The sequence below is a fragment of the Crocodylus siamensis genome, chromosome 4, assembly GCF_052110815.1.
Source record: "Crocodylus siamensis isolate JL-2025a chromosome 4, ASM5211081v1, whole genome shotgun sequence".
Taxonomy (NCBI): Eukaryota; Metazoa; Chordata; order Crocodylia; family Crocodylidae; genus Crocodylus; species Crocodylus siamensis.
Window position 1 is genome coordinate 793,801 of NC_143398.1, and position 27,811 is coordinate 821,611.

The 27,811-nt window shown below is 60.7% G+C and overlaps 2 protein-coding genes across 7 annotated transcripts; both read right to left on the minus strand.

Annotated features, from left to right (window-relative positions):
• Positions 1 to 214: 214 nt before the first annotated feature.
• LOC149865313 (uncharacterized) lies at positions 215 to 7,398 on the minus strand. Of its 4 annotated transcripts, none has more exons than XM_090041296.1 (7): positions 5,016 to 7,224; positions 3,891 to 4,220; positions 3,092 to 3,391; positions 2,585 to 2,689; positions 1,560 to 2,348; positions 1,103 to 1,435; positions 215 to 349 (listed from the first exon to the last, which is right to left on the minus strand). In XM_090041296.1, exons 1-7 carry the CDS (start codon positions 5,098 to 5,100, stop codon positions 342 to 344), a joined length of 1,950 nt encoding a protein of 649 aa, XP_089897422.1. In that variant the 5' UTR covers positions 5,101 to 7,224; the 3' UTR covers positions 215 to 341. The 4 variants fall into 4 exon arrangements, with proteins under 4 accessions (XP_089897422.1, XP_089897420.1, XP_089897421.1 ...); XM_090041294.1 differs by lacking the exon at positions 215 to 349 and adding an exon at positions 7,265 to 7,398 and having other exon boundaries at positions 583 to 1,435; positions 5,016 to 7,217; XM_090041295.1 differs by lacking the exon at positions 215 to 349 and having other exon boundaries at positions 583 to 1,435; positions 1,560 to 1,871; positions 1,974 to 2,348.
• Positions 7,399 to 10,180: 2,782 nt separating this feature from the next.
• LOC149865314 (tapasin-related protein-like) lies at positions 10,181 to 18,163 on the minus strand. Of its 3 annotated transcripts, none has more exons than XM_090041312.1 (6): positions 17,893 to 18,163; positions 17,277 to 17,606; positions 16,478 to 16,777; positions 16,081 to 16,152; positions 15,545 to 15,907; positions 10,181 to 10,825 (listed from the first exon to the last, which is right to left on the minus strand). In XM_090041312.1, the coding sequence occupies exons 1-6, from the start codon at positions 17,972 to 17,974 to the stop codon at positions 10,707 to 10,709; spliced, it is 1,266 nt and encodes a 421-aa protein (XP_089897438.1). In that variant the 5' UTR covers positions 17,975 to 18,163; the 3' UTR covers positions 10,181 to 10,706. The 3 variants fall into 3 exon arrangements, with proteins under 3 accessions (XP_089897438.1, XP_089897437.1, XP_089897439.1); XM_090041311.1 differs by having other exon boundaries at positions 16,081 to 16,182; positions 17,893 to 18,159; XM_090041313.1 differs by lacking the exon at positions 16,081 to 16,152 and having other exon boundaries at positions 17,893 to 18,161.
• Positions 18,164 to 27,811: the final 9,648 nt, after the last annotated feature.

Here is a 27,811-nt window from a genome sequence, read left to right on the forward strand (position 1 = left end):
CCTGATAGAGAGGTTCCTCAAGGCTCTGTCCTTGGACCCACACTGTTCAACACCTTCATTAATGATGTGGACATTGGAGTCAGAAGTGGACTGGCCAAGTTCTTTACAGCAAGAGCAGCTGCTACCAACACAGACCCAGGGACGACGTAGCCATAATGCAGTGCCTGGGCCCTGGGCCCAAGCCCCAGGTTGATCCCCCAGCCCAGCCCAGCACGTCCAGTCCAGCTACTGGCACCGTCTCTGCCATCGCCTGAGTGAGCACATGGGACGTGGTGTTGGTGATCCTGCCTCCGTCTTCAGCCGCCGCCGCCTCCTCGGCTGTTTGAGGCTCTGGGCAATGCTCAGGGGCCTAGGGAAGATGTGGAAGGAGCCTGTGGCTCGTCATCTGGGCCCATGGGTCTGTTCACCTGGCAGAGACCGAGTCTCTGGGTTTCCCTGAGCCAGGCAGGGCCAAGGCTGCGCCTGCTGCTGGGGCATGGGGGAGTGCAGGCGCCAGGCAGAAGGACGCCCCTTGGGATGTGGGGTCCCCAGACAGGAGATGGATGGGAGCTGGGGAGCCAGTCTGGGCTCAGGAACATCCCCGACACACATCACTGCTGGGAACTCGGCCTTGATGGGGGCCATGTTCCCCACAGCCGCTGGGCTGGGACACGCGGTGCCGCCCCTGCCTGCCCGGGACGCCCGAGTGGACGTTCCCAATGGCCCGGCAATTGCCGCTGAGGCTGGGAACCGGTGACTGGAAGCTCAGCCCGGGGGGGTCTACGGGCAACTAAGGGAGGGAGCGGCACGTCGGCATGCACACCTTGTCCCCAACACCCGACACATGGCCACGCGCTGCCCCAGCTGACCTGAGCCCAGTTATGCAGAAGCCTCTGCCATGGGCTCCCCTCACCCAGCCCTGGGTGCCCCTGTCCCACACCCGCCGAGGGTCCGGAGCGAGGGGTCAGGCAGGGCCGGGGGGTCACAGCCCCTCTGGACTGGGCTGGGCAACAGGTGGGTCTGCTCCCCGATGGGCCCACCACGACCAGAACCAGAGCGGGGCCCACGACAAGGCCCCTTATCCCAGAACTGGCGCTGGGCCTGTCCAGGCCCCACCGCTTACCGCTGCTCCTCACGATGGGGGTCTCCAGGGCGAGGTGTCCCACACGACACATGTACTCTGCCCCCTGGTCCCCGGACGTCCAGCGGGTGAGTCTGGTCTCCTGCTGGAAGCTCTTCCCGTCCCGTGCCAGGACGGCCGTGCCGGGCTCCACCCTCCACTCAGCCGAGTCCCGCAGGGTCACAGCAGTGGGCTCCCCCTTGCCCCTCCGCAGCCAGGTCACGCTCAGCTCCCCCGGGAAATGCCCCGCGATGCGGCAGCTCAGGGTGACTCCCTTCCCCTTGGCCACGGGCTCGGTCCGGGAGATTTCGGACACGTCCGGGGGCCGCAGGAGCCCTGGGGAAGGGAAGAGGCAGAGGCAGGGACAGGCCCCGTCAGGGGAGCCGCGGCCCCTCACACCCCACCCAGACCCAACACCCCTGCAGCGGGGCTGGGACCCCCGGACACGGCCCCTCCTCACCCGCGGCCCTCAGGCTGAGCTCTCTCTCGCTCGGGGGCTCTCCGGGGCCGTGCTGGACGCACACTCGCACGCGCAGCTCCGGCCGGGTCAGGCTGCGGCTGGGCACTCTCCAGACGCTCGTCGCGGTGAACGTGCTGTCAGCGTTCCTGTCTATCTGTGCGGGGTCTGCCCCCCAGCTCCCGGCCCCGTCCCAGCCCCACTGGATTGGGGGCACCTCCCGGGGGTAGAAGTTGTGGAGCTGGACAGCGAACGGCACCTTGTCGCGGGGGTCCCACTCGGGCCACACCTGGATCTCCGACACCTGCGGCCGGGCTGGGGAGACAGCGGGGGGGTTAGCAATCCCCAGCTCCATCCCCCTGACAGAATCAGGCCTTCGCTGCACCCGGAGGTGGCATCGGGGCACTGGGCACTCACCCCACACCCGGATCTCCGGGGACACTCGCTTCTCTCGGATCCGTTTGCCCTCGTGTAGGAAGACGCACTGGACCTGCGCCCCGTCGTCCTGCAGCGTGGGGGTGAAGGTCAGGGAGGACGTGAGGCGGGTCCCGGCTCTCTCCTCTGTCACTCCCCAGCCCGGGGGGAGGGCGGGGATCAGCGGCTGGTGCTCAGGGCTCTCTTGGTCCCCAGCGCTCTCCGGCACCATCCTGTCCTCGCTGTGGATCCTCTCCCACGTCACGGCCACGTCCTCAGGGAACGTCCCCTCCATGGAGCAGCACAGGGTCAGCTCCTGGCCCAGCAGGCACCGCGCCGGCACCTGCACCTCTGAGACATTGTAGGGGACCGTCCAGCCTGGGGGCCAAGCAACCAACACACAGGACACGGGTCAGCCTGGGATCACCTGGTGGATGCATCCAGTCTGAGCCCGGGGTAGGGAACCGCAGGATGAAACCTGCCTGCGGAGAGCCAGTTCCCCCTGCGGGAATGGCCGCTCCAGCACCAAGTGTGCTTGCTCCTTCACTGTCACCTCCCCACTCTCTGGTCCATCCCCTCCCTGTGTGCCCCTGCTGCCCAACTTCTCGCTCTACCTTTTCTTCTCTTCCTCCAGAAGTAAATGGCTGCAGCGGCCGCGGCTCCTGCTCCGATCAGGACCCCCAGGACGGCTCCGACAACAGCACCAGTCTGATCCGCTGCTGCGCTCGGTCGCCAGAGGAGAGAACAAGACAGAGCTCAGCTCGCAGCATCGCTCTGAAGGGAGCAGGGTCTTCCCCAAGACCCCCAGGCCAGCCCCAACCTGGAATCGCCCCCTCCCTTCCGGCTGCAGGTCTGGCACCTTTGTGCCCCAGCTGCTGCCCTCACAGTTGTGGGCCAGGGTTTGCTCTGGGATGCTGGGGATCCCTGCGGCCACCCAGGCACCGGGAATGCAGGGGCGGGGATGCAGCAGCCCGGGACGCCCCTCCAGGCCTACATCCCTCTGGTCCTTGATGCTCCACCTCCTCCGAGAGAGAAGAATCGTTCCCTCTGCCCAATGCTGGTCTGCAGCTCAGCATGACCTGCAGATCTGTGCTACCTTGGGGAAGGGGAAAGGACCCCACCTAAGATTTCCAGAGCAACGTCCTCCTGTATGGGCTCCTCCAGAGCCTTGTGGCGGATGCAGCACGAGAAGATGCTGCCGGCATCACTGAGGGCAGGGGTGAAGGTGTAGGTCAGGGTGAGGTTGAAGGTCCCGTCCGGGTTCCTTTGGGGGCTGGAGCGGGTGGAGCCCTTCAGGACCTGCCCGTCTCTCAGCCACGCCACGTCCACGTCCTCGGGGAAGAACCGCCCCACGTGGCACAGGAGGGAGGTCTCAGCATCGGCCACAGCAGGTTGTCTCGGGATGGAGATCATCGGAGCAGCTAGAAGGACAGAGTCACTGTGCTTTGCAGGATTTGGGGCAGAGCTACTTTGAGTGTGAGTGCCCCTGACAGCTTGGGCTGCCTCTGCGCAGCTGAGATCACATGCTGCGTGCCCGTGTGTCAGCCCTCACGGTGAATTGGGAGACCTGCAGGCAGGCGTTGTCATGGCTGTCGGGCTTTGGGGACCTGGGAGGGTCTGAGGGGAGGGGTCAGTGCACCTGCGTGTCCGGCAGCAGGAGACTGTGTCTTCCCCAGACAGGACTCAACGCCCGTCCATGTCCCGGCTGGTCCTTGGGCGAGGCCAAGGGCTGTGCTAGTGTCTGGGTTTGCACTAGAAGCACGGCAGTGAGACCCCGGGCTCTGCAGTGTGTCTTTCACTCGCTGCCTCAGAGGCGTGGCGCAGGCCCCCGCACCCGCCCCACCTGGGTCCGGACCCATCATGTCAAAGCCAACCCACGCATGGCACCGACCAGCCCAGGTGCCCCTCCCCAGTCCTCACCGAGCAGGCCCAGGATGGTCTCCCCGTGGTGCTGCTGCGCCCCGTACCCCACAACACAGTGGTACAAGCCCCCATCGGGCACGGTCACCGCGGCCAGGGACAGGGAGGCGTCTCCGCCCTCCAGCTCCTTCCCCGACGGCAGGTGGGCTCTGGGCCATGTGTGGCTCCTGCCCTGCTCGTACCAGGCCACCTCCTGCTCCAAGAAATACCATTTGACCCGCAGGGCATCCAGGGCCACTGGCCCCCCGACATCGAACCGGCACTGCAGCAGGGCCCCCGAGCCCACGCGGGCCGTGGTGGAGGGTGCCGTGGTCACCTGCAGCTGGGAACCTGTGCAGGGGAGAGGAAGCAGCCGTGAGACACTGTGGGGCTGGGTGGTGCAGGGGGGAGGCTGCCCAGGACTGCACGGCCCACCCAGGCCCCGGCTGCCGCCACACCTGCACCAGGGAGCAGGGAAGGAGCAGGCAGGCCAGGCGCTGCACCCAGGGCTGCATCTTTCCCTGCATCCTGCCAGATTCCTTGTTCCCGGAGGAAAAATGGATCCTGGGCAGCTGCTCTTTGCTTTCGGTTTCACTTGGGAAGGAGCCAGGCCCCAGGCTGGAGTCACCAGGAGCTAAAATGGGTCTGGGACGAGGCCAGGCTGAGCTCTTGCCCTTCCCCACAGCCTGTGGCTCTGAGGAGCGGAGGGAAGAGTCACGCCAGGGTCTCCCCTGCCCTGTGTGTGGGGGCTCTGGGGATCCCGGCCCCCCCCGCTCCCTGCCTGGGTCTGCTCCCAGGGCCCCGGAGCTCCTGACAGCCCAGACCCGCAGCCCCGGGCAGGGGAAGGTGCATAGCAGGAGGGGCCATGCGCGCTTGGGGTCTGGTCCATCAGCTCCTCCAGGTTTCAGTGTCGTGGGACCCCCGGGCACCACGGAGGGGGTGTCCCCTGCTCCTGCTGGTCCCACTGCCCTCCATGCTCTTGTACAGCCCGCGTGTGACACGGCCGCCCTGGGCGGCACCGGGGCAAACACGGGCCACCGGGATTTCTGCTCCAGGCGTGTTCACCGGCACTGGCACCGGGGCTGGACACGGCCGCCACAGCCCGGCCCTGCCCCCTCGCCCCAGCAGAGCAGGGGTCGCACTCACCTGCTGCCCCCAGGACGAGCAGAGGCAGGAGCAGGCCCCCGAGGCGGGGGGCCCAGGCCTCCCTCCGTCCCCCCACAGCCGCCATCTCCTCTCCTGCGAGGCAGCGTGGGTCCCTGGGCCGTGGCTTTGTGCTTTCACCTCACCCATTTCCCAGGGAGGGGCAGGGGACAGGGTGAGGTGCAGAGTGAAAGCCGGTGTCTTGGGGTTGGTTGTTTGTTTGGCTGTTTCCTGGGGAAGCAGGGTTTAGTAGGGTGGTTTTGTGTGCCAGGCCACGGCGCGGGGCTGGATGGCGAGGGCTGCGTGTGGCCTGGCCCCAGGCTCCTGTGGCGGTGGCCGTGCGGCTGGAGCCAGGGGCACGGGGCGCGGGGGGAGCTGCCCGGGTGAGCGGAGTCGGGGTGCCCAGGCCGGGCGGGTGCTGCGGGAGCCGGGGCAGAGGAGGGAGGCACTGCCAGGGCCGGGCTGGGCAGAGACGCGCACGCAGCCCCGGGCACGGGGCCGCCCGGCTCTGGCTGTGGCAGGGCAAGGAGTGCCGGGGCCGGGGGGAGTCGGGACGGCCAGGAGAGGGGTGTGGGGACCCGACCCGGCCCCGGGGTTTCCCCTGGCGCTAGGGCCGCGAGGGGGTGCTGGTGTTGGGCCGGACGGGACGGCGGGCTGTGGCCAGAGGTGCGGGGTGGAGGCCGCAAGACAGGCGGGGAGTGCCCCGGGCCCCACTGCAGGGGGGGCAGGCCTCACACACTGTCTGATCTGACACACATACCCGGAGTGGCTGATCTCACACTCACATGCGCACACCTACGCAGCGCGGTGTCTCTCTTAGACACACACACGGGATTGCGGCACGGCTCGAACTGACATGTCATGCTGCATGTTGTGGGAGGGTGGGAGGAAGCGGGAGGTGTGGGGTTTGTGGGGGCTGTGTAGAGCTCGTGGGGGTGTTTGTGGGGATGTGGGGGTGGGTGTGGAGGGCGAAGGTGCGTGGGGCAGCGTCTCTGTGCACACTCCTCTCACACCCGCCCCCACATCGTTCGCAGGCCGTGTGGCAGGAGGCCGGCACGTGCCCGAGCCCCGGCTCCACGGCACAAGGCTGCCTGCGCATCCCGGCCTGTCTGCCCGAGCCGTGCGCGGGACGGCCGGCGGCGCAGGCCCCGGGAGAGGGGCGAGGCCTGGTGGGCGCCGGCGGAGAGCCGGGGGGTGCAGGGGCCTGGCGGCCGGATGTGGCCCCTGGTGCTGGGGCGCCCGCCGGGACAGGAGGGGCACCGGCAGGGGGCGCCCAGCAGGGCGGGGCTGCGGGGTGGGGGCAGGGGGCACCGGGCACCAGCTCACAGCCTTGCGGGCGGGCGGCGGACGAGGCGGCGGGGCTGGGCCCGCACTTCCTTCCCCCGGGCCGTGCGCACCGGGCGGTGCCGCGTGTGAGGGACGGGCAGCCGCCTGGCGGGGCGTGAGGACGGACCGCGGACTACAGCTCCCAGAAGCACCTGGGAGCCGGAAGAGGAAGTGAGGAGCGACCCCCAGCGCCCGCCGCTGGACTGCAGGTCCCAGAAGCCCTCGGGGCAGCAGGCCGGGGGCGGGGCGTGGCTCTGGGCCGGGGTGGCTGCAGGGCGGAGCTGTTGGGGCTGCTCCCGCCCCCGGCGCGGCCCCGCCCCGCGTGGAGTCGAGCCCCGCCGGCTGCCCCCGCCCCACCCCAGCCCTGCCCGGCGGCCCTCAGGCGGCGGCGATGGCCCCGCCGGCGAGAGCCGGGGCCTGCCCTGAGCGTGCAGCGCCCGCCCACCCGGGGGCGTGCCGGGCGTGCTGCGTGAACGCCACAGCGGGGGGCACTGCCTCTGTGGCGGCGGGGGCGCCAGGCCTCCACACACCGCCTCTGTGACCCGCGGGGGACAGCAGCGCAGCCGTGCAGAGCGGCGGCTGGGCCCGACCACCCGCGGCAGCCCCAGCGGGCGTTAGTCCCTGTGCGGGCTGTGTCAGACCGAGGAGCGGGTCAGCAGAGCCCTGCCGCGCTCCTCGCGTGTGCGCGGCGCAGGAGCCGGCGAAGGAGAAAGCTGCACGTGCATTTCAGCTGCCGGCAGGTGCGGGAACAAAGGGCTAAATATGGCTCCTACGAGGAACTTGTAACAGGCACAGAAGAGACGTCCTGTACGCGACCAGCTCTTCCCCCAACAAGCACCCCAGGTGTAGGGGTTCAAATGTCCGAGCCCTTCGATGTGTCTGGAGTTTGAAAACAAACCTCCACCTGCACAAGCCACTGCAAATACGCCCCGGTGCTATACAGATACCCCAGGACAGGTGTGGCGACACCTCTAAGTGTCCTGTCTGGCTGCGCAGCTCCATCACCTCTAAACCCACCTACCAGACCAGGGTCTGCAGAGATGCGCAGGCTTTACCCCTAGACAATGCAAGAACAGGGCCCGGCGATTCAGAGGTATGATGTGATGAGCAACACCTTTTCCGCCCTGTTTGTTTGGACTCTAATGAGACAACTCTTAAGGAAAAATGCTTTTGAAGTTATACAGTTATACAGAATGAGAAATAATTTGCCAGCAAAGTGTGCGCTCCAGGAGAAGCAGAGAGAGATCGCTGCTGCCTCACACCCAGCTTAACCAGTTTTATAAACTTGCTTGTGGTGTTATTAAAGCCTTTCTGCTATTGACCTACCAGGTGTTGTGTCAGTTCTTGGGGCACTAGGTTCAAAAACCCCCTTTCTAAGTGCAACAGCATCCTGGCGTTCAGCTTTGTCTAGAGTTCGGCTGGCATTGGCTATTCCCCTTTCTTCACCTTCTCCCAAGCATGCACGTCACCACCTTTCTTCCTCACTGGCACCACAGGGGTGGCCCATGGGCTGGCAGAGGGCCCGATAATGCCCCTTTCCTTCACCTCTTGTAGTCGCTGGTCACATTCTCACTGGAAATGAATGGGTACCCTTCGGGGCCCCTGTTTGGGTCTGGCACTGCCCGTGTGAATCTGGTGCTTTGTTAAACCTGCCCAGCGTATATCGTGGTCCCCCAGGCTGAATGCCCCGTCGTATTCTAGTAGCACCCCTTGCCCTGCCCCTCCTTGCTCTGGCTCCAGGCCACAATGGCCTAGCTTGAACTCATGTGAACCATCCTGCCCCCACTGGTGGTTCTCACCCGCCCCCCATGGTGGTGGGTTTTGTCCGCTTTCATTGCTCACGTAGCTGACCCCTGAGTCCCAGGGTCTCCTTGCAGGACAGCTACGCCAGGCTCAAATGTCCCAATTTCGGTACCCTGATATGCAGCCTGAGGCTCTGCTGACACACCGGCCACGCGTACTGGAGTTTCACCCCCATGGCACTTACTCATTGCAGTTCCCACCAGGAGCCCAATTCCTTGTTAGGCTTCGGTTCAAACAAACCCTCTTCATCCTTGCGGCACCATCCCTTCAGCCTGCCCGTGATCATCATGTCACTTGTGGGAGGTCCTGTCTGACTCTCCACTACCACGTCACACGCTGCAGTTTGACTCGCTCTGGTGTACAGAGGAAACGTCGCCCAGCAAGGACCAGGAGCAGTCAGGAAAGTCTCTGGTGACTTGGAATTGTTTTAGCAAGTCAGGTCCAGCGAGGCGCCTGGCCTGGCCTCTTTCAGTACAAGGAACAGGGAGCTGCAGGTCTTGGAAGTACCTGGTCGTACCCCGCTCCCCCAGCACGGGGGGTGTTTCCCCAGTAGCAGCCCTGACTACTGGGCTACAGGGTTGTAGATCCTTTTGTGTCCCGGTTGTAGCTCGTGCCCATACTCAGTGATGTGCAAGGGATACCTGGGCACCTGAATGTAGGAGGAACTGGCAAGGGACCCCTCCTAGCTTTCCTTCCAGGGAATACCCTAAGCTGACTCCTTGGGTGCCCTTACTCCCGTGCTGACGGCCATGCTAGCCCAGCCAGGATCTGCAGCGGGTTCGAAAGCTTCCCGGGTCTGCCCGCGGCCCTGAGCGCATCCAACCAGTGCTGCCTGGGCAGGAGGTACCCGCAGCCCTGCACGCCCTGCGTGAGTCCGACACCGGGGACATCCGGGCACAGAGGAGGTCTCCCGTAAGGCCCAGGCCCGGTATTCCTGGTGAGGCTGGAGGCAGCCTGTGGTGGACTGGTGCAGACCGTGTGAGGTGCGCGGTGCGCGCAAGGGGACGAGGAGTCAGCCCAGGGCCCCCGCGGTCTCCACACGGGCTGGACCAGGGGTGTCCAACCTTTTTGAATGTGGGGCCAGATCACGTGCAAGCCATATTCAAAGACCTCACAGGAAGTGGTATCACATCAGGAAGTGACGTCACGTGACCTTTGACACCAGTGAAGTTGCAGGAAATGGCAATGAAATGGGTCTAACCAGTTCAAAACTCTCCCTCTACAGCATCCACCTCGGCCACTGCTGTGCTCTTACGTCCTTTGGCTGAGCCTCCAAACGACGGCCGAGATTTGCAGAAAGGGGTAGATGGGCAGGTGACAAAGTTGTCATGGAAGGATTTGGACCCTCTAAATCCCATTCGTTTTAATGGAAGTTGGCCTTTTGACTCCGCTTTGAAAATCTCAGCCCAAGGCGCCAACCAAATCAGTCAAAATATATTTGGCATTTCTATGCGGTGCACCTATGTGGGGCTCTCCAAGCCCTTACAACCATGAAATGAACCTCAGGACGAGGCAGGCGGAGCAGCAGGGGCTCGGCTGCACTCCCCTACCGGCGCCGGTCAGTCCCGAGCGGCGCGGCTGCACCGCTGCTTCTGCGGGCTGGTGCCGCCCCCGGCGGGTCCGTCCCATCCGGAGCGGCACGCGGCTGAAGCCGGGTCCCCACGTGCGGCGGGGATGGGAGCAGCCCACCCAGCTCAGCACCGGCCTGCAGAAGCGGTGGTGCAGCCGTGGGCCGAGTCCCGGCACACACGGACACACGTATGTCTTAGTAGTGGCTGCCGGTTTGTCCAAGTGGGGGGGAGCCTGTCCTCTCCCTGCTCAGGGGCCCAGACGGTGCGGAAGATTGTTGTCGAGCGATTTGTGTGCTCTCTCTCCACACGCGGTTGACATGCTAACCTCTCTGATTCAGAGCCAGACAACATGGGAAGAGGTACTCCCGTGTCTCATGATGGCCTGCCGGCACAGTGTGCGGTTGTCCACAGGGTACGCGCTAGGGGCTGTGCGAGTGTTCGGATCCCATTCTCATGAGTCTCTCTATCTCATCTTGCAGCCTTTCATGTTTTCTTTTAATCCGTTTACACTTTTGTAACACCGTTATTTTAGACTCTGCAGTGCGCTTTCTTGTTTTACTAAAGCTTTCTAGGACAGGAAGCATCAACAAATAAAACAAGGTCAGAGTTTAGGACAGGAACATCTTTGAGATCAGTTTGAGGGGTTAACAATTGCGTTGTGACAGACAGGCAATCATGGGGCTCGCCATCGGAGGCCGTTGGCAGAAGTGATGCAGGATTTAGACGTGAACAGCGGCTCCAAGTCACATTTGCAGCCGACGATAGAAGTTTCTCATATTTGGTAAGGCGGGAATTGGAAATGTGCTGAGTTTTGCCTTTGAGGCAAAGGGCCATGACAGCAGGCGAAACTGCAACAGTCAACGTGTGTCCCAAAACTAGGGTATCTGCCTTTGCAACCAACAAGGCAGCGGCTGGAACTGAACGGAGACAAGGAGGGAGTCCCGCAGCCACGGGATCGAAAGCAGAGCTGTAGTATGCGTTGGGGCGATGCTTTTCACACTCTACTGCCGATCAGTTTCCACAAGTTAACGGCTGGAACAGTCAAGGCTCTTATTCCCATCATAATTTCCAAGATAGAAATGTTCCAAGTGCTGGAGCGATTCACTGGGGCACCTGGTAGTAGGTGGACAGAACAAGGCAGAACTCAGCTGAAGCACTGCTCCAAGGAGAAAGTGGGGTTTTACTTGAGACCCCCAAGCCAGCCCCCACCCAGGATCCTGGGGAACTGGAAGTGCAGGACACAGACATGGCCCTCATCTCCCCTGCTGCTGTATTTTTGCGTTTTTTGGAAAAAATGTATTTCTAGATAAATGGATAGATAGATACACCACTAAACTTACTGGTCTTCAAGGTCTAAACCATAGTGTTAGAAACATACACCCATTACAAAATTTGCTCCCACACACCTGTGCACCCTCACACACATTACAATAGTTGCACCTGTGCTCCCGCACACTAGTCTGCATTCCTTTAACTGTTAGATTTGCACTTTTCCTTTGTTCCTCCCCGTGGACACTAATCTTTAGCCTTTTAGCTCATGTCACAGTCACTGTTGTCACTGTTTCATAGATTTCATAGACATTTGGGCTGGAAGGGACCTCGGAGATCATCGAGTCCAGCCCCCTGCCCAAAGGGCAGGAAGGCAGCTGGGGTCACAGGATCCCAGCAAGATAACCATCCAATTTGCTCTTGAAGGTGTTCAATGTAGGTGCTTGAACCACCTCCGAAGGCAGGCTGTTCCAGACCTCGGGGGCTCGGACAGGAAAGAAATTCTTCCTTATGTCCAGCCTGAAACGGTCTCGCAGGAGTTTGTGACCGGTCGACCTCGTCATCCCTTGGGGCGCTCTGGTGAACAGACGTTCCCCCAGATCCTGGTGGTCACCCCTGATAAACTTGTAGGTGGCCATCAGATCACCCCTGAGCCTGCGCTTTTCCAGGCTAAAGAGTCCATGTCTCTCAGCCTGTCGTGGTAAGGTCTGTTTTCCTGACCTCTGATCATGCGCGTGGCTCTCCTCTGGACTCTCTCAAGCTTCTCCACATCCTTTTTGACTTGTGGAGCCCAAAACTGGACGCAGTACTCCAGCTGCGGCCTCACCAAGGCCGAGTACAAGGGGAGAATGGCGTCCCGGGATTTGCTCGAGAAGCATCTGTGGATGAAAGCCAGCATTTTGGTCGCTTTACTAGCTGCAACAGCGTGTTGCAAGCTCATGTTCATCTTGTGGTCAATGATGACCCTCAAGTCTCTTTCTTCCGTAGTGCTAGCCAGCATAGCACTGCCGAGCCTATAAGGATGCTGCAGGTTTTTCCTTCCAAGGTGGAGAACCTTGCATTTTTCAGTGTTAAACATCATCAGGTTCTCGTTCGCCCATTTGCGGAGCCTGTCCAGGTCAGCCTGGATCACCCACCTGTCTTCTGGCGTGGATGCTTTGCCCAAAAGTTTGGTGTTGTCGGTGAACTTGGCCAGTCCGCTCCTGACTCCAGTGTCCACATCATTAATGAAGATGTTGAACAGTATGGGTCCCAGGACAGATCCTTGAGGGACCCCACTGGTCACAGGGCACCATGATGATTGACTGCCATCAATCACAACCCTCTGGGTCTGACAATGGAGCCAATTTCCCAGCCAGCAGATCATGGTGGACCCAAGGCCACAATTGGCCAGTTTTGCCAAGAGGAGATCATGGGATACCAGATCAAAGGCTTTTTTGAAGTCAAGATATATGACATCAATCTCTTCTCCCTTGTCCAGGTGATAGGTCACCTGGTTGTAGAAGCAAATGAGATTGGTCAAGCAAGACCTACAAACCCGTGCTGGCTGTCCCTCAGGATGTTGGCGTCAGCCAGTCCATCAAGGATGGCCTCCTTAATAAAATTTTCTAAGATCTTCCCCGGTATAGAAGTCAGGCTAATGGGCCTGTAGTCAGCCAGATCCACTTTCCTCCCTTTCTTGAAGATCGGCACCACATCGGCCTTCTTCCAGTCCTCGGGCACTTCACCAGAGCGCCAGGAGCTCTCAAAGATCTGGGGCTGGGCTATGACGCTCGCCAGCTCCTTGAGTGCCCTGGGGTGCAGATTGTCAGGGCCAGCTGACTTGAAGGTATCCAGCCTCTCAAGGTGTTCCTTCACGAGGTCAGCCTTGATGGAGAGCAGGGGATCTCCCCCACCTGGACCTCCCTGTCCTGTAACGGGCATGGGCGTCCCGTGGGACAGATGAAGGACTGACACAAAGTGCCCATTTAATAGGTTGGCTTTTTCTTTGGCGTCAGTTGTTCCATCTGGTTCAGCAGGGGTCCAATGTTGGCCTTGCTTTTCCTTTGGCTGCCCACATATCTGAAAAAGGGCTTTGTATTGTCCTTGATGCTCGAAGCTAGTTGGAGTTCAGTCGCAGCCTTGGCTTTCCTGGTTTGCTCCCTGCAGGACCGGACCAGCGCGGAGTAATCCTCCTTGGAGGTGAATCCCGTCCTCCATCCTTTGTAGGCTTTCCTTTTTAGCCGCAGGAGGTCCGCTAGGTCCCTGGAGAGCCAGGGGGGCTGCTGTGCCTTCTTGCTGCCTTTCCTCCGTGTTGGAATAGATTTAGCTTGTGCACTGAGGATCGCTTCCTTGAGAAGCAACCACTCTTCTTGAACTCCCATCTCCCTGGGGTCATGGTCCCTAAAGGCCTGACCGACAAGCCTCTTGAGCTTGTCAAAGTCGGCTTTCCTGAAATCAAGGACTGTCTGTCAGTGGTCTGTCTGCCAAATTCTGTTGCCAACACTTCTCTGTCCTATCCTGCTCTTTTCTGGTAGTAGGACTGCAGCCTGCTCAGTCCCAGTTTCATACAGTCCTTGACTGAGAGCTTCATGTGCCTGGACATGAGGGGCCCTGTCTTCCACAGGGCACTTCTGACACGGGATGAAATGGTTGAAAGGGGTTGTCGGGGTCCCCTTGTCTTTGCTCCGGTGCCAACACAGCGCCACTTCTCTTGTCATCAGCCTGACCCCTGTCACTACCCAGCAGAGTTGGTTTACTTTCATCCACCCCTCCCTGGCATCCAGACAGACCCATAGGAGTAGGGAAATGGTCTCTGCTCTGCTCTGCCTTGGCATATTTCTGTGGGGCAGTGGGGCTGACTTCTCTGCCCCTCAGCACCTGCACAGAGAGTGCTTGGTGGCCTACTTGCTAGTTCAGGCCTCAGTGACGTTTTTGTCAGCCCTAGTGAAGGTTTCATAGGCTGTAAGGCTGGAGGAGACCTTGGAAGATCATCGGGTCCAGCCCCCTATACCAAGAAGGAAAGACAACTGGGGGTCAAGTAAGGCTGGCAAGGTGACTGGCTAATCTCTTGAAGATTTCCAGGGTAGGTGAAGATAGGCTCCCACATGTCCTGAAAGCTATCACAGGGGAGCAGGTCCACAGTCAACAGTTTGGCTGTGGCTGTGACCACCTCCTGCATCGTGCAGAGTTTGGTCATCTCCCCTGCTTCTACCGCTGGTGAATGGCCTGGCCTCTTTTGTGTCAGGTTGTGGTCTTGAACTCAGCACCCTGGCTTGCCTGGCACAGTTTCTCCTCCCCGTCTGCCCCATCCTTAACACAGGCAGATTCAGGTGGGCTGTCTCAGCCACATCACATCCACTTCCTTGGAGGTGAATCACCCCCCCTCCACATGGCGCAGGGGGCAGGTTTCTGTGTAGGCAGGAGGAGAGTATTGTAGCAGCAGTGAAAATGGGCCCAGCATTTAAAAACAAACCCAACACATTTCAAAGAGAGGGAAGTGAGTGTGGGAGGTGTGTGTGAGGGTGTGTGGCTGTGCATGGCAGGGGCAAAAGGGTGTGTTGGGATGCATATGTGGGAGGGGGGTTGTGGAGCCAGGGTGTGGGTGTGTGAGGTGTGAGGGCTGGTGAGTGTGTCTGAAGACCCCCCACACACTCCCCCCCATGGCACACAGCCCCTCCTGCCAGCGGCAGCTGCCCTCAGGGCCCAAGCAGGCACCAGCACCCCATGATGTGGCGCTCCAGCCGGCGCTGTATGGTGGTGGCTACAAGCACAGCCCCACAGGCTACATCGCACACCAGGCTCCGCATAGCTCATCTGCAGGTTCGTAGGTGGAGGAAGTACTGCAGGCTGGAGCCGACTGCCTTCCCTACCCCTGCTTCCTGCGACTGGCATGGCAGGGGCAGGGAAGGCAGCCGTCACCAGGATTTTCTTGGTGGCATGGAGCTGCACTTGCAGAGCCTGATGGAGAGGAGGACTGCAGGGCTGTGCTCCTTGCTTCCACCTTTCAACGCTGGCCAGAGCTATGAGGGCCATGAGGGACCCAGGTGCTGGTGGCAGGGGCTGTGAGCCATGGAGGGAGTATGTGGGGATCCCCACACCCCGCGTGCTCCCTCACACAAACACACTGCCCACTCGAGCCCTGCACTTCCCCCCCGGGTGCAAGCTCTGCACAGCCACTCAGCTGCAGCCCCGTCCCCTTCACTCCCCACCTGCTGCCCAGAGCAAGCCGGAGGCTAGGGAAGGAGCAGGTCCCTGGGGCGGCAGCAGCAGGAGCCCAGCCTGGAAGAGAAGGGAGGGGGACAGGGGCCAGTCTTGCCACTGCCATGGAAAGCAGGACTGGGCCCGCTCTGCACAGTTCAGGGCCCTAGGCATATGCTGACTTTTCCTCTGCGTTTACCTGGCCCTGGGGGTGGTGGGTGGTTGGGCCCCACCAGGGAGCTGAGTGGCGTAGGGGGTGTGCAGTGGGTGCTGGGTGAAGCCTGCCCATCCTCAAGAGCTGGCTTATTTCCAGTCCTGTCCTGCCCTGACAGCATCAGGCTCTGGCCACACCTGTAAGTGGTAGCACCAGTGCTGGGCACTCACCCCACACCCGGATCTCCGGGGACACTCGCTCCTCTCTGATCCTTTTAGCCTCATGGAGGAAGACGCACCGGACCCGCGCACCCGTGGGGGTGAAGTTCAGGGAGGACATGAGGCGGGTCCAAGCTCTCTCCTCTGTCACTCTCCAGCTCAGGGGGAGGGCGGGGATCAGCGGCTGGTGCTCGGGGCTCTCTTGGTCCCCAGCGCTCTCCGGCACCATCCTGTCCTCGCTGTGCATCCTCTCCCATGTCATGGCCACGTCCTCAAGGAACGCCTGCTCCATGGAGCAGCGCCGGGTCAGCTCCTGGCCCAGCAGGCACTGCGCCAGCACCTGCACCTCTGCGACATCGTAGGAGACCGCACAGCCTGAGGGTCAAACACACAATGTGCAAGACATGAGTTGGCTTTGGATTGTCTGGAAGATGCTTTCAGTTTATGCCGAGGACTGGGAACCATGGGGATGAAAGTTGTCCTCCACCCTCTGCGGCCCGTCCGCTCCCTCTGTGATCCTATAGCCCAACCGCATCTTCCCACCCTACCTTTTCTTGTCTTCCAGAAGTAAATGGCTGCAGAGGCAGCAGCTCCTGCTCCAGTAACAATCCCCAGGGCAACTGCGAGAATGGTGAGAGTCTGATCTGCTGCTGCACTCAGCCGTGAGAGGAGAGAAGGCAAAGCTCAGCTAGTGGCACCGCTCTGAAGGGAGCAGGGTCTTGCCCCAGACCCCCGAGCCAGCCCCACCTGTTGCTCCAGCTCCTCCACGAGGGAAGGAGCATTCCTCCCGGCTAATGCAGCCCCAGGCGATGCTGGTCTGCAGCTCAGCACTGCCTGCACGCTGGCCTGGAGCAGCTCTGTGCTACCTCGGGGAGGGGACAAGGGCACTACCTCCATGTCTGGGGTCAGGGCAGCAGGCATGTCCCGGCGCAGTCTGGCTCTCACCTGGGATGTCCATGGAGATATTGTCCTGCAGCGGCTGCCCCAGAGCCGCATGGCGGACCTGGCAGGAGAAGACGCTGTCAGCATCGCTGTGGGCGGGGGTGAAGGTGTAGGTCAGGGTGAGGTTGAAGGTCCCGTCCGGGTTCCTCTGGGGGCTGGAGCGGGTGGAGCCCTTCAGGACCTGCCCGTCTCTCAGCCAGGCCACGTCCACGTCCTCGGGGAAGAACCGCCCCACGTGGCACAGGAGGGAGGTCTCGGTGTCGGCCACAGCAGGTTGTCTCGGGATGGAGATCATCGGAGCAGCTAGAAGGACAGAGTCACTGTGCTTTGCAGGATTTGGGGCAGAGCTACTTTGAGTGTGAGTGCCCCTGACAGCTTGGGCTGCCTCTGAGCAGCTGAGATCACATGCTGCGTGCCCGTGTGTCAGCCCTCACGGTGAATTGGGAGACCTGCAGGCAGGCGTTGTCATGGCTGTCGGGCTTTGGGGACCTGGGAGGGTCTGAGGGGAGGGGTCAGTGCACCTGCGTGTCCGGCAGCAGGAGACTGTGTCGTCCCCAGACAGGACTCAACGCTGGTCCATGTCCCGGCTGGTCCTTGGGCGAGGCCAAGGGCTGTGCTAGTGTCTGGGTTTGCACTAGAAGCACGGCAGTGAGACCCCGGGCTCTGCAGTGTGTCTTTCACTCGCTGCCTCAGAGGCGTGGCGCAGGCCCCCGCACCCGCCCCACCTGGGTCCGGACCCATCATGTCAAAGCCAACCCACGCGTGGCACCGACCAGCCCAGGGGCCCCTCCCCAGTCCTCACCGAGCAGGCGCAGGATGGTCTCCCCGTGGTGCTGCTGAGCCCCGTACCCCACAACACAGCGGTACAAGCCCCCATCGGGCACGGTCACCGCGGCCAGGGACAGGGAGGCGTCTCCGCTCTCCAGCTCCTTCCCCGACGGCAGGCGGGCTCTGGGCCATGTGTGGCTCCTGCCCTGCTCGTACCAGGCCACCTCCTGCTCCAAGAAATACCACGTCACCCGCAGGGCGTCCAGGGCCAGCGGCCCCCCGACATCGAACCGGCACTGCAGCAGGGCCCCCGAGCCCACGCGGGCCGTGGAGGAGGGCGCCGTGGTCACCTGCAGCTGGGAACCTGCCGGGGGAGAGAGAGCAGCCGTGAGACCCCGCGGGCTGGGCCGGCGCAGTGGGGAGGCTGCCCAGGGCTGCACGGCCCGCTGCGGGGACCGGGTGCAGGGAGATGCAGGGTGCGGGGGCTGCTGTGCTCGGGGCGACGCGACTTCCCCCACACACTGAACTGCCCCCTCTCTCTCCCCCACACCTTCCTCCCACGGGGTTGGGCCAGGCTGCCCCAGGGCTGTGCACCCCCCAGCCCCCGGCCCCCCCCACACCCGCACCGGGGAGCAGGGACCGGGACTTACCCTGGGGGGCAGGGAAGAGGGGAGACAGGAGCAGGGCCAGGGGAAGGAGCAGGCGGCCCAGGCGCTGCACCCCGGGCTCCATTTTTTCCCCTCTGTAAAATGTATTCTCGGAAACTCATTTCTCTTTCGCTTTTACTTGGGGAGGGGCCAAGTCCTAGGCCTGAATCAAGCTGAAGAGGCTCCATCCCAGGGCCGGCCCAGCCCGGCTCCCGCGGGCCCGTGGGGCGTGTGGCAGGAGCAGGTCCTGCTTTGTGCTGCACCGGAGCCCCTTGGCCCAGCGCTCCCCACCCCCTCCCGCGACACGGGGAAGTGGAAGCAGAAGTGCATGGCCCAGGGAGCCCCGCTGCCTCGCAGGAGAGCCGTCCTGCACCCCGCGCTGCGCCCGCAGGAGCCCGCTGGCTCAGGCTGAGGGGGAGGTGGGCATGGGGATGGGGGCGGCACGGGGCAGCGCGGTTTTCTCAGCGCTCGGGGAGGCTCCTCCAGTCCCTGCTTCCCCATCCCCTGCCACTGACCTCAGGGCTGGGCCAGGCAAAGGGCCGGAGGGGTCTCTCGCTGCCTGTCCAGGGCCCAGACCAGAGCTGACCCAGGCCAGGGAGTCTTACCTGGCAGGCTCCGGGCCTGCCGCCACCCCAGCACTGATCCCCGTGCAGGGCAGTCTGGGCGCCGGGGCTCGTCTGGGGGTCGCACCCAGGCCTGCTCACCCCCGGGACGAGAAACGCACCCTGGCACCAGGGCGCGGTGCAAGGCTGGACTCTGGGCTCTGCCGGCAGCTCCCGCATCAGCTCCCGTCCTGCAATCCAGCCCCGTGGGACTGTCCCAAAGGGCCCGGAGGGCAGTCCTGCCCGGCACAATGCACGGCTTGGCCGTTCCGGGCTGCAAACTGACGGCCCCCCCATGCCCACTGTACCAAGTATAATGGATTGAATAAGGAATTGGCTGTTGGGCCGGGCTGCCGCCTGGAAATCCTTCTTGGGCCCCCCACAGCCTGCCTCAGTACCACGAGGGCACCCTCCTGGGCATTTATGACCAGAGTCCTGCCTGGCCCAAAGTGCGGTTGGGCCCTGACAGGCTGCCAACTGACAGCCCCCCACGCCCACTGTATTAAATATATTGGCTTGAAAAAGCAACTGGTTTTTGAGCTCAGATTAGAGGTGGAAATCCTCCTTGGGCCATCCCACGCTATGGCTCTGTGGCACCAGGGAACTCTCCCGGGCCACTTTTTTCCAGATCAGTAACCTTGGCAACATCATCACTAACTGTGGTTTCAAGCCCAATAAAATAGCTTTCAATTTTAACCCAGGTGGTACCCCAAGACATCCCCCCTCTCCACCTGACGAGGTCGGGGAACGTGCATGAGCGCAGTGGGAGGCGTAGCTGCCCTCCTTCCGCCATCGAGCAGAGGCAGATCGCCAGTGAGGACTTCACCACATACCCCTTAATGAGGGAAACATCACGTGTGTATATATATAGATCAGGGTATATAGGGTGCACTACAGTACCCCGGGGGAACAGGGATTCAGCGAAGGGTAGGCATTCGCTTTCATAGGCATCCTCATTCAACTGGCAAGACACAAGTTTGACAAAATATGAGGCGGTGGCTGACACCACAGGAGACACGGGTTGACAAAATACGAGATGCACAAAATATGAAACGTCGAGTCACAAAAGATGTAAGGCACCTAGGATAAAGGGGATGGATAAAAGATAAGACACAAGGACCCCCTTTTCTCCCAGAAGGACTCTGGGGTGCCACTGGCCTCGACCTTTTTCCCAGTCCACCGAAGAAATGGCAGCCGCTGAGCGGCAGAGTACCTCAAGGTTTCCTCTGCTGTGCAAGACAGGATTGAAACCAATACGTACAAACTTTAACACACACACACACACACACACACACACACACACACACACACACACACACACCCCCACCGATCAATAATAGGCACTTAATTCATAAATGATACAAAAAGGAAACTGCATAACCAAGTTAATAATATCAGTGAACAACCAACAAAAGCAACCCAGCATTCACACATTCACTAGTTTGTCCACAACATACTGTACTTTGCACTGGTAACACAGCACTTCAAGTGCACGGATGATTTAATATCCCGATGCTGAGGGTGACAATAAAATGCCTTGTGCAGCCTCTCCTGTGGTGCACAGGTATAAACCTTAACCCAAAGGCACTGTAGACGCACAGGGGGTCCACGTGCATCCCCTGAGCATGGCAGTGCACCCCAATGCGAAGACACCAGCGGGCGGTTGTCGCTCGCCGGCTGCCCCCCTGCTGCGGACACCACCAGAGGTGTCTGCAGGACCTCCCCGCTTTCCACTGCCGCCAGCACCACCGTGCCCCCCCAGCCACTGGGGGCGTGCGCCATTCATGTCCACACACACACACAAAGCAAAGCAACACAAGAAGCACCGCGCTTCCCAAGCCCTCGTGGTCTTTCTACAGTCCTGCTGACACGTGTCCCTGTTCTTCCTTTAGTGCAGGCCTGCCCAGGGCTGGAGCATGAAGCCACAGAGGGGACGGGACGGCAGACATCCACCCCCGAGGGCTGCACGGAGGAGAGGGCAGCCCCTGATCTCTCCTGCTGCAGGGCAGCACGTGGAGCCGTGGCTGGACGTCGCAGCCAGGTGCATTCAGGTTGGACGCCTAGAAACACACCTGCACTGGCAGAGCAGGGAGACGCCGGGGAGGGGGGACTCTGCATCCCTGGAGGGGGCAAGGAGAGGATGGACAGGCGCTGGGCACGGAGGCGCCGGTGCCTGTGCCCTGCTCTGGGGGCGTCCCAGTGTCTGGGCTGTGCTGGTGGCTGCTGGGAGGGAATCCCCTCTCGTGTTGCTCTGTGTCAAGGTGAGTTTTTATTTTAATCGTCCCCCTGAGGCCCTGGGTGCTGCAGCCCAGGCTGGGGCTGGGGCTGGGCTGTGCCAGTGCTGCTGCTGGCACCAACCCCACGGGGCCTGGCTGGAGGGTCTTGCCCCCGTGCTCAGGCTCAGCCCCACTGCACTGGGGCAGGAAGGGGTTTCCCCCGTGCTCAGACTGGTCTCACTGGGGGGTTTCCCCTTCCCCTGCAGCGGGGGCACGGGCACGGCCTGGGCTCTCTGCAGTGCCCGTGACGCCCTGGCAGCAGCAGGATGTTGGTGTCCGCGGCCCCCCTGTATCCCGGGGCAGGGGTGGGGCGGTGCCTGGGGCTGTCAGGGTGACTGTGTCGTGCGGCTCCGAGGTCACACGTGGGGTTTGTCTGGGCTGGTTTGGACAGGGCTGATCCTGGACTGGATGTGACCCCGCGGCTCCCTGCCGGCCTCTTCTCGAGGACTCAGCAACTGTATGAAATGTGAAAGGGGGAGTTGACCACGTGACAAAGGTGTGCGCTTGTTAAGCACACACGTGTGCACAAGCAAAGGAGCAGTGTAGTGTGCCAGCCCTGTGCTGGCCCCTGGGCACCGCTCTCTGTTTGTCCTGGCACACGGGCACACCCGGGATAGCCGTGAACTTGGCGTGTGCATCCTTGCAGAGGCAGAGGGGCGTGGGTACAGCTCCCAGCCAGCTGGGCAGCTCCCCCGTGCTGGGCGGGTGGGGACGGTGCCTGAGTCCATGCCAGTCCTTGCAGGACTTCCCTGCCCCTGGGCACTGTGCTGCCCGCCGGGGAGGCCTCCAAGTGGGTCTGGCCCCCAGTATAATCCCTGCCCAAAATTCAGTTCCTTATTCGCCCCCATGTATTTAGCACGGTGTCTGGGGTGCTGTTTTGGCAGCCTGGCATGGTCAAACTGCCTTTTGGGCTGGGCAGGTCTCTATTCAGACATGTCCAGAAGCATGCCCTGGTGGCACAGAGGCGTGGTCTGAGGTGGCCCAAGAAGGATTTCTGGGTATAATCCCTGCCCAAAATCCAGTTCCTTATCTGGGTCCGGATGCTCAGCAGAGTCACTGGGGTGCTGTCTGTTGGCAGCCTGGCACGGCCAAACCGCAGTTTGGGCCGGAGAAGTCCCACGTCACAGATGTCCAGGACAGTCCCCGGCGGCACAGAGGTATTCTGATGGGCGGCCCAAGCAGGATTTCTAGGCATAATCCCAGCCTGAAAGCTAGTCCTTTAGTCAAGCCTTTATACTTAGTACCGTGGGCATGGGGGGCTGTTAGTTGGCAGCCTGGCACAGGCGAACCGTGCTTTGGGCAGGGCGGGGCTGTACTTGATGTGAGAGTATTTTATATATTAATTCATACATATGCATAGCTAATGAGATTCTGTCTCTTTAGGATGTGGAAGTCATTAATAACAAGTTTTTATTGGGCCTAGATTACCCTTGAAAAAGGAACTGGGAATAAGGAACCGACTTCGGCCTCCTCAGTGCCCGGCTCCCAAGCCATGCTCCCCACTGCCCACCCGCAGCCCCCGCCCCACTCTGCGCCTGCTGGTGCCCCTCACTCCCGACCCGCAGTCCTGCCCGCGCTGGAGCCGGGCCCGGGGTGCTGCGGGTGGCGGGGCAGCGTGTCCGTGCCCGGGGCTGGCGGTGCTGGGCTCGGGTTATGTGAGGAAGGAGCCGAGCAAGCAGCCGTGTCACCCGGGTCATGGAGAAAGCGAGGAGCGGAGACTGCGGGGTCCACCCGGGTGAGCCCGGGAGAATACACACGGGTTTAGCACACGTGTTCAGACAGACTGCCTGCACTCAGAAATGCACCGGAACTACTACACGCACACGCGCGGCGCAGGGACAGACACGGGTGCGAGTGGGGCGAGGTGCAGCCCGGTGCACTGACCTCCCGCAACGCTGCGGAGGGAGCTGGGACGTTTGCTCTGGGAAATTGCTCTTCATCAACGGGGGATGCGTTCCCAGGGTGTGTTTGCAGTCGTGTTTTCCGCCACCTCGGCTTCTCGGGTCCTCCCAGGCTTTGCGTTGAAGTGGATATTTTAGTTCTTTTCTTTCCTTTAGCGACACTCGCTCAGCGGAGACGGAGATGCCGTGTGCGGGTGTCTCCCCAGGCCTCCTGGCTTTCTGGCTCGCTCTCTGAGTCTTGTTACGTTTATGCAATGAGTGTGTCAGGTCGCTGCCGATACTTTTAACCCTCACTTATTTTTTTAGGCTCAGGCGTGGTGCAAGGCCGAGGACACTGGTATTACCGCTGTATCATCCTATGGCGTGGGGCTGGTACTGGGCACCGTGAGCACTCCAGTCTCTTACGCCTCACGGGCTGCACGCCATTCATTACCAGAGTTTGATTTTCTTGCGGCCGTCTTGCTGCCTCAACCCAGTCCTGCCCAGCCGCGGTCTTTCACGTTTGCTCGAGACACCGCCCGCACTTCCAGTTTTCCTGTGCGGCACCTTTAGTCCTCTCTTCTCCGAAGTAAACCAGCCCGGTTCCCTCAGCCTCTCCCCGCCAGTCCTGCACCATGGGGTGAAGTTCAGGGAGGAAGTGAGGCGGGTCCTGGCTCTCTCCTCTGTCACTCTCCAGCGCGCTCATCCAGGGGACGAGGAGTCAGCCCAGGGCCCCCGCGGTCTCCACACGGGCTAGACGACGCCTGGAGAGGACAGCCATGGATAGCCTGGGCCCCCTGCGCACTATACCACATGGACACACGTATGTCTTAGTAGTAGCTGCCGGTTTGTCCAAGCGGGGGGGAGCCTCTCCTCTCCCTGCTCAGGGGCCCGGAAGGTGGAGATTTTTGTTGAGAGATTTGTGTGCTCTCTCTGCACACGCGGTTGACATGCTATCCTCTCCGATTCAAAGCCAGACACCATGGGAAGAGGTACTCCCGTGTCTCACGATGGCCTGCCGGCACAGTGTGCGGTTGTCCACAGGGTACGCGCTACGGCTGTGCGAGTGTTTGATCCCGCTTCGGATCCAGACCCACTTCGGATGCTTCGGCGTCCGAATCGGCACTTGTGGATCGAAGCGGGATCCCAGTAATGGTGTCCGGAGCGGGTCGGGGGCATCCAAAGCACTTTGGAGCCACTTTAGCCATTTTGAGGCAATTAGAAAGGGAGGGGGAGGGGGGGCGTGAGGGGGAATACTAGCGTCTGTAGGTAGCCAATGAGAAGGGGTTCTCCCCGGCTGCCTTTCCAATGGCAGCGTCTGCGGGGTGGGACTAAAAAAAGTATAAAAGCCCTCGTGTTTCCAGCCCTGCCGTGCCTCTTGCAGCTCCTTCCCTGTCGGCGCCTGCGCGAGAGGAGCGCTGCGACCGAGTCCTGCCTGCTGCTTTTTCATGCTATAAAGGAGTGGTTAGGGTTTAGCTTAGCTTCGTTTAGTTTGCTTAGCTATGCAATTCAATTATTAGTAGTATTACAATTCCATTTACTTCTTTGAATTATTTTTTGGGAACTTGTTTTGGAAACTTTGCAAAAACATGGTTGTGTTTTCCCAGCCAGTGTTATCTGTCACTCTGCAGGGGGGCACAGATTGCTTGCACACACACACACACACACACAGAGACACAGGAATATAGACAAAAAATCACAGCAAAAGAAGACAGACAGTTATTTACAGAAGAGCAAGCCACAGATAATGTATCGAGACATGGGAAGACATGCAAGTAATTTCATTCACATCACAAGATAGACAATAGAGTGAGAGCCAGGAAGAAAAAATACAAATAATTTTATTCTCAGCAAAAGATAGACACAGATATTCATAGAAGAATGAGACAGATGGATATACAAAAGGATTCTCTTTCTCTCTCACACACACACACACACCCCACACACACACACACACACACACACACACACACACCACCTTTTGCAGCACAGGAAAGATCAATATGCAGCGTGCGGGAAAGGCAGGTGCCAGGGCTTCTGGCAGGGGAGGAAGAGGGGGTACGGGGAGAGCTAGAGCTGCAAGCCCCCCCCCGGTCCCAAACACAGACGCATCCTCTTCCCGAGCCCCCGTGACACCGGTGCTGCCGGCAGAAGCAGGCGGTGGGAGCAGTGTCTGCACCTGACGTCCCTGCCCCTGCACCTGCCCCACCTCCGCTCGGTCCAGAAGTGGGCACCAGCAGTGGCATCGCCGTCTCCTCCACCCCACTGTCATCTCCCAGCGTGAGCCCCCCCTGCCAGAGGAGGAGCTGGAGCTGGAGCTGGAGCCAGGGACGCTGAGCGTGCTGGCTGAAGCAATTCTGGGGGCTGAGCGGGAATGAGAGTTTGCTCCACACCCCTCACGTTCCCCCTAGACCCAGGTCTCCTCCGGAAAGCAGCACCTCGGAGGAGGCTGAGGGTGTGGAGGCAAGTGGCTCAGCTGAGGCAGCTCCTCCTGCTGTTGAGCCTCAGCCTGCTGGGAAAGGGGAAAAAGCAGGATCCTTGCCCTCAACCCAGAAGTGGGACAGTAGTGTAGTGTGGTATCATTTTGCCGTGGCAGATGACCCCAGGTTTGCCATCTGCCAGCACTGCTGAAGGCACACGAGCCGTGACAAGGACATGAGACACTTCTCCACCACGGCCATGCTGCTGCTTCTGAGGGGCAGCATCCCCTTGCCCTTCTTCCTGCTGCTCAGCCTGGCGCCGGTGCGAGTGTACCAGAAGGGCCGTCTCCTGCTCGCTCCAAAGCCTCCTTACCCCCAAAGCAGAGGCAGGCCACCCTGGACCAGTGGGGGAAAGGTGGACAGAAAGGGAGGCGCGTTCCCAAGGCAAGCAAGATCACCCAGAGCATCGGGGAGATGCTTGCTGGGGATAGCCAGCCCTCCTCCCTCGTTGAACACCCAGGGTTCAGGCGGCTCGCAGCACTTCTGGCCCCACTTTACAAAGTGCCCACATGCACCACCTCTAGCAGGGCGGTGGTGCCCTCCCTGTATGGGGCATGCAGGGAGTACTTGAGGGAGGAGCTGCGCAAGGCAGGGCCGCAGGTAGCCTTGCACTTCACCTCCGAGACCTAGAGCAGCCGGGGCGGCGATCACACCTTCCTCTCCCTCGCGGGGCACCGGTGCACTCAGCCAGGCCCTCGGTGGGCTCTGCTGCAAGCCGAGGTGCTGGATGAGTCCCACACGGCAAGGGAGATTGTGGGGGCAATGACCCAAAGGGTGCAGGGGTGGCTCGTTGGGCAGGCCAAGCTTATAGATTCATAGATTCATAGATGCTAGGGTCGGAAGGGACCTCAATAGATCATCGAGTCCGACCCCCTGCATAAGCAGGAAAGAGTGCCGGGCCTACATTACCCCAGCCAGATACACATCCAGCCTTCGCTTGAAGACCCCCAGGGTAGGGGAGAGCACCACCTCCCTTGGGAGCCCGTTCCAGACCTTGGCCACTCGAACTGTGAAGAAGTTCCTCCTAATATCCAATCTAAATCTGCTCTCCTCTAGCTTGTGGCCATTATTTCTTGTAACCCCCGGGGGCGCCTTGGTGAATAAATACTCACCAATTCCCTTCTGTGCCCCCCGATGAACTTATAGGCAGCCACCAGGTCGCCTCTCAACCTTCTCTTGCGGAGGCTGAAAAGGTCCAGTTTCTCTAGTCTCTCCTCGTAGGGCTTGGCCTGCAGGCCCTTAACCATACGAGTGGCCCTTCTCTGGACCCTCTCCAGGTTATCCGCATCCTTCGTGAAGTGCGGCGCCCAGAATTGCACGCAGTACTCCAGCTGCGGTCTGACCAGCGCCCGATAGAGGGGAAGTATCACCTCCTTGGACCTATTTGTCATGCATCTGCTGATGCACGATAAAGTGCCATTGGCTTTTCTGATGGTTTCGTCACACTGCCGACTCACGTTCATCTTGGAGTCCACTAGGACTCCAAGATCCCTTTCCACCTCCATGCCACCCAGGTCATTTCCTAGGCTGTAGGTGTGCTGGACATTTTTCCTCCCTAGATGCAGCACTTTGCATTTCTCCTTGTTGAACTGCATTCTGTTGTTTTCTGCCCACTTGTCTAACCTGTCCAGGTCTGCTTGCAGCTGCTCCCTGCCCTCCGGCGTGTCCACTTCGCCCCATAGCTTAGTGTCATCTGCAAACTTGGACAGAGTACATTTCACTCCCTCGTCCAAGTCGCTGATGAAGACATTAAAGAGTATCGGTCCAAGGACCGAGCCCTGCGGGACCCCACTGCCCACACCCCTCCAGGTCGAAACCGACCCCTCCACCACGACTCTCTGGGTGCGACCCTCCAGCCAATTCTCCACCCACCGGACTGTGCAGTCATCCAAGTCACAGCCCCTTAACTTGTTCACCAGTATGGGGTGGGATACCGTGTCAAAGGCCTTCCTGAAGTCCAAGTATACGACATCCACCCCCCTCCTGCGTCGAGGCGTTTTGTAACCTGGTCATAAAAAGAGACCAGATTGGTCAGGCACGATCTGCCTGCCACGAACCCGTGCTGGTTTCCCCTCAGCATAACTTGCCCTGCCGGGCTCTCACAAATGTGAGCCTTGATAATTTTTTCAAAGACTTTGCCAAGGATGGAGGTGAGACTAACTGGCCTATAGTTGCCCGGGTCCTCCTTCCTCCCCTTCTTGAAAATGGGAACCACACTGGCCCTTTTCCAGTCCTCCGGGACTTGACCCGTGCGCCACGAGCGTTCAAATATTCCCGCCAGTGGCTCTGCAGTGATGTCGGCCAGTGCCTTCAGTACCCTCGGATGGAGCTCATCCGGGCCTGCCGACTTAAAGGCATCCAGTTCTTCCAAGTGACCCTGCACCACCTCCGGGTCCACGCATGGGAGTCTGGTGCCTTGCTGCTGCCTCCCTACACTCCCAGTGAGAGACTTGTCGTGCCTCTCGCTTAGGAGCACTGAGGCGAAGAACTCGTTGAGGAGTTCAGCCTTGTCCCCTCTGTCCGCCACCAATTGTTTCTGCCCATTTAGCAGGGGTCCTATTCCTCCCTGGGCCTTCCTTTTACTCCCTGTATATCTAAAAAACAATTTCTTATTGTCTTTTACTTGGGTTGCCATCCTCAGCTCCATGGTAGCTTTGGCCTGTCTAACTGCCTCCCTACAAGCA

Coding starts and splice junctions, on each gene's coding strand:
- LOC149865313 (XM_090041294.1), bottom strand. CDS start 5,100: ATGGCGGCTGTGGGGGGACGGAGGGAGGCCTGGGCCCCCCGCCTCGGG. Junction 3,392..3,890: donor GACCATCCTGGGCCTGCTCG/GTGAGGACTGGG, acceptor CTGTCCTTCTAG/CTGCTCCGATGATCTCCATC. Junction 1,436..1,559: donor GCTCAGCCTGAGGGCCGCGG/GTGAGGAGGGGC, acceptor TCCCTTCCCCAG/GGCTCCTGCGGCCCCCGGAC.
- LOC149865314 (XM_090041311.1), bottom strand. CDS start 17,974: ATGGAGCCCGGGGTGCAGCGCCTGGGCCGCCTGCTCCTTCCCCTGGCC. Junction 17,607..17,892: donor CCTCTTCCCTGCCCCCCAGG/GTAAGTCCCGGT, acceptor CTCCCCCGGCAG/GTTCCCAGCTGCAGGTGACC. Junction 16,183..16,477: donor TATCTCCATGGACATCCCAG/GTGAGAGCCAGA, acceptor GGCTGAGTGCAG/CAGCAGATCAGACTCTCACC.